The sequence below is a fragment of the Haliotis asinina genome, chromosome 5, assembly GCF_037392515.1.
Source record: "Haliotis asinina isolate JCU_RB_2024 chromosome 5, JCU_Hal_asi_v2, whole genome shotgun sequence".
NCBI classification, from domain to species: Eukaryota; Metazoa; Mollusca; class Gastropoda; order Lepetellida; family Haliotidae; genus Haliotis; species Haliotis asinina.
This window is the reverse complement of record NC_090284.1, coordinates 45,564,759-45,572,087: the sequence shown is the minus strand read 5'-3', so window position 1 is coordinate 45,572,087 and position 7,329 is coordinate 45,564,759. Positions and strand designations below refer to the sequence as shown.

Sequence of the window (7,329 nt, the reverse complement as noted above, 5' to 3'; positions counted from 1 at the left end):
TACCTGCTTGGTTGCAACGACCTGATAGCCATGATACCTTGCTCAGACTAACTTTCAGACTGGTAATCTCCAGCATGCATTCTTTCAATGGCGATGTTCCGTGTCGCAGAGTCAAAACGTAGTGATCTGACCATGAAACTCCTTCAAAACGAATGTAAATTCCTGAAAGTAATCTGGATATTTATTGCCAGTCAGTGAATGCTCTCTGCTGCACAATTTCAACAAGGAGGTGATTTTTGTCGCGTTGTCCCTTTCTAACCGTTGTAGGTAACCCCATGAAAATCAACAGTTTCTGGTAAAATCGATTTTGTGTTTACGTGTGCAGTTGTGTAAAATCATGTTACCAACACTTCTATTACATAGTTTGATGACCGTTTGAGAAACAATGGGTAATTAATAGATTTGTGAAACTATAGACCGCCTATGCGTTTCATTTTGGGATCATACATACATACATACATACATACATACATACATACATACATACATACATACATACATACATACATGCCAGTTTTGTTTAAATTTTATGTGCATAATACTACGTTTAGTGAGTGTATTGTAAAGCTATATTTTTTATATACTTATCAGGTAAGAAAGCCAACAATGCCCACGTGAGTGGCGCTTACTCAATTTCTCTCATAACACAGTCTACAAAAAGTAGAGACGCGAGGTCAACATACGGGCGGTAGGTCACCCAGGTCACGAGATGACCTGGACACGTCATTCCCTTACTAGAGACGAGCGAGTCAAGACGTGTTGCTTGGCCGCCCTACTGGATTCTAGTTAAGTGTGTGCTTTGTTTATTGCATTTTTCTATATTTCTCTCTCTCTCTCTCTCTCTCTCTCTCTCTACTATCATCATTCTAGTCGCTTTTAGGTGTTTTTCGTTATCTGCGACTAGCTGATTGTTTCTTTCTTGCCAGCAGTTTGTGGGTCGTCGGCCGTCGTCCCACTTGCACGTGCTTCACGGGTGTCCCGATTGTGTCTCGGTTCACGCTTGTGTGGCTCGTGCACTCGGACCCTTGTCGGGCTTCCGCGTTACTCGCTGGCGGATAGGCGGATTGGCGGATAGGCGAACCCTTCGCCCGAGCGGACCTTTCGTTAGGGGTTCCTTAACTATCGTTCACCTGCGCCTTTGTGCGCAGTAGCGGAGGTCAGGCGGACCCTCCGCCTAGGCGGACCCTTCGCTAGGAGATTCTTCTGTCGTTCCCCTCAACCCCTGTGTGGTGTAGAGGAGCATTGGCGGACCTTTCGCCTTGACGGAGAGGCGGAGGACAGGCGAACCTTCCGCCTGGTCGGACCTTTCGCTTGTGACGTGCCTATCCTCCTCGGATAGGAGTTTACTCTGCCGTCACCCCTCGGCAGCGTACCCTGTCGTGCGTTCCACCATGGTATTCGCCTCCTTCTGCACTCAGTGCGGCACTAGGAAGTCGGCTAAGTGGGATCCTCACACATTGTGTAGGCTTTGCAAGAGTCCCTGCGCTGCGGATAACACTTGTGCAGAGTGTGAGGTCCTCTCTGAGCGGGACTTTCGTCAGTACCTGGCAGTACTTAGGAAGAGCGAGAGGGAGTCTCATCGGAAGAAGGCAGCGCCTTCCGCAGGTTCGCCAGTGTCATCTAGACGATCGGTGCCTCGCTCTCCCATCCGCCCTCCTCCTCCCTCCGCATCAGAGGAGTTAGTTATTCACGAGGAGGCGGAGGAGTTCGACTCTCAGTCAGGAATGGAGTCGGACCCCATCAGGACTATGCCAGAGGGGAGCGATAGTCGCTCCCGTTCCGTCTCTCCCTCTCGGCCCCTCCTGAGGGAGGACGTAGCCGTATCACCGGAGGGGAGGAAGGAGAAGAAGAGAAGGAAGGAGAAAAAAGCGAAGAAGTCTCGTAACAGGGAGCAGGTTCGCTCAGAGAGGCTTCTCCTTTCCGTTAAAGGGTTAGTGGAGTCCATCCTTGATCAACGCCTTGGTCCGCCCACATCGGCTCGTTCCGCGGAACCCTCCTCTCCGCTCTGCCTCCGGAGGCGGACACCTGTTCACTCCCCGAGGCGCTCTCCTTCTCCCAGGTCCTCCCCCTCTAGGGAGTTCATTAACACAAGAGACCCTCCACTTATTCCTATCCTCCCGGAGGAGGTGGGGGATGACAGCGACCCTGTCCTCCCAGAGCCTAACCCTCCAGTCTCTGACTCTGCGTCTAGACTGGAGGCAATTGCGGAATACACCGGTGTGGTGTTGGCGGAGGTGGACGATCAACCTTCTGCCGCTTCTAGGGCGAGAGGCGAGTCTTTCTGCCCTGAAGACTGTGTTCTCTCCCCTCGGAAAGTCCTCCCTCCGCACCGCTTCCTTGAAGCAGCCGCTAAGGAACTGAAGGAGGCTGTTGCCACCGCCGGACCAGGTCGCCTTACCCCTCAGCACCTCCTCTCAGACAAACAGAGGATCAGGCTTCCAGTGGCGAACTCGCCCATTCCTTTAGATCCTCCCTCCTTGGATCCCGATATCTCTCGTGTTGCTTCTGCTGGGGTACCCCACAAGGTGTCGGACAATCACCTTATCCATTTGGACAAGGAGGCCAGATCCATTGTGGGGCTGAGCAACTATGTTGCTCACGCCTGCCAAGCTATGGCCACTTTCGCCAAGGAGGCAGGGATGGAACAGGGTGAGGAACCTCTGTATAGGGCATTTGGAGCGGTAGCTGGCGGAGTGGCACAAGTCACCATGTCGGCTGCTAGGATTTCAGCTGCCATTACCAACCTCAGACGGGAAGGCTTCCTGGGGCGCACTAATCTCCCTCCAGAGATTAGGGACTCCCTCCGTCACGCCTCAGTGTCGGCAGACACCTTGTTCGCGGGGGAAATCCCAGAAGCTCTCCGCACTCGCCATGAGATCCAGCAGCAGGACCTAACCAATCGGATCATGACGGGTGGCGGACCCTCAGCAGGCTCCACCCCCCGCAAGCGTCAGGGAGGTCCTCCAGCAGACCAATCCACTCCTAGGAAGCGGACAGGGAAGGTGGACTTTCGGTTCGGAGGTCGTGGCCGAGGACCCACGAACCAGTCCAACCAGCCCAGCCAGGCTAACCAGGGATTCCAAACCCCCAGCAAGGGCACTCCGCGGAAGCGGAACAAGGGCAAGTGGACGTCCAAGAAGAAGTGACTCTTGGTGCCCGTCAATCCTTCCGCTAGGACTAGACCCATTCGTGTGTCGGATCCTGGAGCGTGGCTTCCGCATCCCGATCTCCTCTCCGCCCCCTCTAACCTGCTCTCCGGTGGAACGTCCGATGGACTCGGTCAGGTTCCAACTCACCTCAGAGCAGGTGGAGTCTCTAGTCTCCAAGGGGACAGTTCAGGAATTCCCCCTCCAGGATCTGACTCCCGGGTTCTATTCCCCCGTTTTTGTCAGGCCCAAACGCAACTCGGGGAAATGGCGGCTGATTCACGACTTGAAGGAGTTCAACTCCTCCTACCTCGAACAGCCGCCATATTTTCGACTCTTGACTGTTCCATCAGCCATGCGGTTACTGGAGCCCTCGGACTACGTGGTGTCCCTCGACCTCCAGGATGCGTACCTGCACATCTCCATTCACTTGGCGGATCGCAGGTACCTCCGTTTCGTCCTGGGGGGCAGGCACTTTCAGTGGAATGTCCTCCCGTTCGGGATTTCCTCTGCCCCATGGCTGTTCACTCGTGTGACCCAACCCATCGTCCAGTTCCTCCACGAACTCCAGGTCCAATTCCTTATGTACCTGGACGATGGGTTCGCTCACAACCCTTCGCCCTCCATTCTCGAGGCGCAACGGGACCTCGTCATCCACCTCCTTCGACGCCTAGGGTGGCTAGTGAACCTGGAGAAGTCGGACCTGGTACCAACCACCTCTCTCCAATACCTAGGTGCCATACTGGATACAGTAGCCTTCAAGGCTTTTGTACCCAAGGAGCGGATGACCAGGCTAGCGCCCCTGATGACTCGGGCACTATCAGAGCCCCTGTCCCTCAGGCAGTGGCAGCGGATATTGGGCCTCCTGACGTCAGCCCAGGACCTAACCATAAGGGGGAGGCTGATGCTCCGACCTCTTCAGGTGTTCCTCAACGAGCACGTCAGGGAGACCCACTGTCTTCACCCAATAAGTCTCCCACCTCACCTCAGACACTTCCTCACCTGGTGGCAAGTGGACGACAACGTCCTCAAAGGAGTTCCCCTAAGGACACCTCTCCCTACCAGTCACCTTTTCGTGGACGCCTCCACCCAAGGATGGGGCGCTCACTTGGGGTCGGACCAGACGGCAGGTACCTGGTCGGCAACCCAGCAGGACCGGCACATCAATGTGCTGGAGTTGGACGCCGTACGACTTGCCATCCTCCATTGGTCCGTTCCCCTCAGGCACCAGACCTTACTGGTCCACACGGACAGCTCAGTCGCAGCCTGGACGATCAACCGTCAAGGCTCCACCAGAGCCACTCCTCTCCTAGACCTGACCCTCCGCCTGTTCGAACTGGTAGACAGGCTCTGCCTGAGCATCCGTGCAGTTCACATTCCAGGAGCCAAGAACGTCCTGGCAGATGTTCTCTCCCGGCCGGACGCACCTCCTTCGACAGAGTGGCAACTGAACCCGCGGACGTTTCAGTCCCTCTGTCTCCAGTTCGGCAGGCCCATGTTGGATCTGTTTGCCACCAGGCTGAACTGCCAGCTCCCGATCTATGTATCCGCCGTGCCGGACCCAGCGGCCTGGGCCGTCGATGCACTGTCGTTAGAGTGGGAAGGGATGGACGCTTATGCCTTCCCTCCCCCAGCGGTTCTAGCACAGGTAGTGGCCAAGCTTCAGACCACCAAGTCCATCAGACTGCTTCTGGTGGCTCCCATGTGGCCTGCCCGGCCCTGGTTCGTTCCCCTTCACAGACTCTGTCTGCAGGATCCCGTTCAGATCCCTCACCGCAGGGACCTTCTCATAAGCAAGCCAAACGGCCGTGTTCACGAAAACCCTCAGGTATTCGATCTGCACGTTTGGCTTGTATTCAAAGGGGGCTCAGGAACGGTGGATACTCCAAGCGAGTAGCCTCGGCCTTGGCTTCCTCACAGAGGAAAACCACGCAGAAGCTCTACGACTTCCAGTGGGGTTCCTTTTCCTCCTTCTGTGAAGACAACGGCGTGGAGGCCGGTTCTGCCACTCTTCCCCAGATAGCTGATTATCTGGTTCACTTGCGCAATGTTCGAGGGCTCAAGGCCTCCTCCATTAACACCAATCTGGCGGCCATCATGTCCGTTATAAGGAAGAGGTCGCCGGGACTGGACATTTCTGTACTGAGGGAGCTCATCAAGTCTTTCCGACAGGCGGAGGGTCGGCACAAGCCGAGGGCTCCTGAGTGGGATCTGGCAGTGGTCCTTGACCACCTCAAGTCAGATTTTTATGAGCCTCTGGAAGAGGCTCCCCTCCTCCGCGTCACGGTGAAGACCACCTTTCTAGTGGCCATGGCCTCGGCGGCCCGAATATCGGAGCTTCACGCTCTTCAGGCGGATCTCCTGAGATTTGAGGCCACGGATGGAGGATCGGCGTCCTTGGGCCTCGCCCCCGACTTCGTTTGCAAGAACCAACAGGCAGACGAACTGGGACGTACCTTCCACATCCCTTCCTTAGGGCCGTTGGTAGACCCGACGGAGGAGGGAGCACTCTCTCTCTGCCCTGTCAGGGCTCTCCGAGTGTATACCGACCGTACCCGCTCCCTTAGGCAGGGGCGGCGGAGGCTCTTCCTCCCTCACTCCCAGAGGAGCAAAAGGGAGATTGATCGGAGAGCTCTTGGGGTATACCTTCGGTCGACCATCATAGAGGCCTACAAAGGCCAGGACAGACCTCTTCCGACTCGAACCAACCCACACGAGATCAGGGCCGTCTCGGCCACCATGGCTTATCACCGCAACATTGCGGTGGCGGACATCATGGCGGGCTGCTTCTGGAAGTCTGGCTTGGTGTTCGCCAACCACTATTTACGAACCCTCTCCAACGAGGATCTGGCGGGCATTTCAAGGCTAGGACCCCAGGTCTTTGCCCAGCAAAGAACGGGGGATCCTTACCCTTTAATTCGGCGCGGGGCTGCTCCTCTTTAGGTGGCCTACACTCCCCCGCCTCTCGTATGGTGCCAAGCTGGGGACCTCAGCTACACACCCTTTTTGCCTCAAATAAACTTTTCTGTTGCTTCTCTCCACTCCTTCAGTGTTGAGCTGTCTTTTCTCGTGTTGGGTTTCCCTTCCGGGGTTGTCGGCCGATCCCTCCTCCTTATCGGAGATGTCCGGACAGCGGTTGGTGTCCTACCCGCCCTATAGTGCGGAGGCGGATGCCGGTGGATCGCTCTCCTCAGGGTTTCTTGGTTCCTCTTTACGTAGAGACGCACGGGCGAGGTCTCGCGTCCACGCTCTCATCCCTCCGCCTCTGTGCCATTCTGGGCATTGTTGGCTTTCTTACCTGATAAGTATGTAAAAAATATAACATTTTTGATTAAATGTCATTTTTTTATACTTACCTGGTAGAAAGCCAACAGTCGGGAGTTCCCGCCCAGCCTCCCCTCCTGAGGGTTTTGTTGTCTGCCTCGCTGGGTAAGGGAATGACGTGTCCAGGTCATCTCGTGACCTGGGTGACCTACCGCCCGTATGTTGACCTCGCGTCTCTACTTTTTGTAGACTGTGTTATGAGAGAAATCGAGTAAGCGCCACTCACGTGGGCATTGTTGGCTTTCTACCAGGTAAGTATAAAAAATGACATTTAATCAAAAATGTTATATTTTATCACACACAAGCTTAATAGATAATGTTTGGATGAGTATGAGGCATATGTCACCCGACGATTCATGCCATGAAAGAAATAGTTTCAGGAAATTACGACATACTTTCTGGACTTGCAGTATTAATAATATATAATTCATAGTAACGGAGTTTAGATACGACTATTTGCACATGAGCGAAAAGTTCAGTTTTTCTCATTAACATAACCCTATGGACGTTATTTGGCAGGTACATTCGCATTCTATCATAGATGCTACATAATGACTTAATGACATAGGAATGCAATTCGTGAATTTGGTTTTTCGTCTGACTTAGCAATGTGCCAGCCATATGGCGGTCGTGAATTAAGGTAATTTAAGACTTTAAACAGTATCTTTAAAACTGAACATGTAATACAGATATATAAGCCTAGTATGCATTCTTAAAATTCAAGAGTAATCAAAGAACATGTTTTGATGTAAACTAATGTTTTAAAGTGTGACATGTCTCTAATCGACGTATCAAATATATCCTATGTAATGGAGAGTATTGTATTTTTATATTTTCAGATAATAACTATGTGATTTGC

The 7,329-nt window shown here is 53.5% G+C and overlaps 1 protein-coding gene across 1 annotated transcript; it reads left to right on the top strand.

The window, feature by feature from the left end:
• The first annotated feature begins 3,270 nt into the window (after positions 1-3,270).
• Positions 3,271-6,089, top strand: LOC137283880 (uncharacterized). The gene is made up of 2 exons (XM_067815557.1): positions 3,271-4,868; positions 5,009-6,089. The coding sequence occupies exons 1-2, from the start codon at positions 3,271-3,273 to the stop codon at positions 6,087-6,089; spliced, it is 2,679 nt and encodes an 892-aa protein (XP_067671658.1).
• The last annotated feature ends 1,240 nt before the right edge of the window (positions 6,090-7,329 follow it).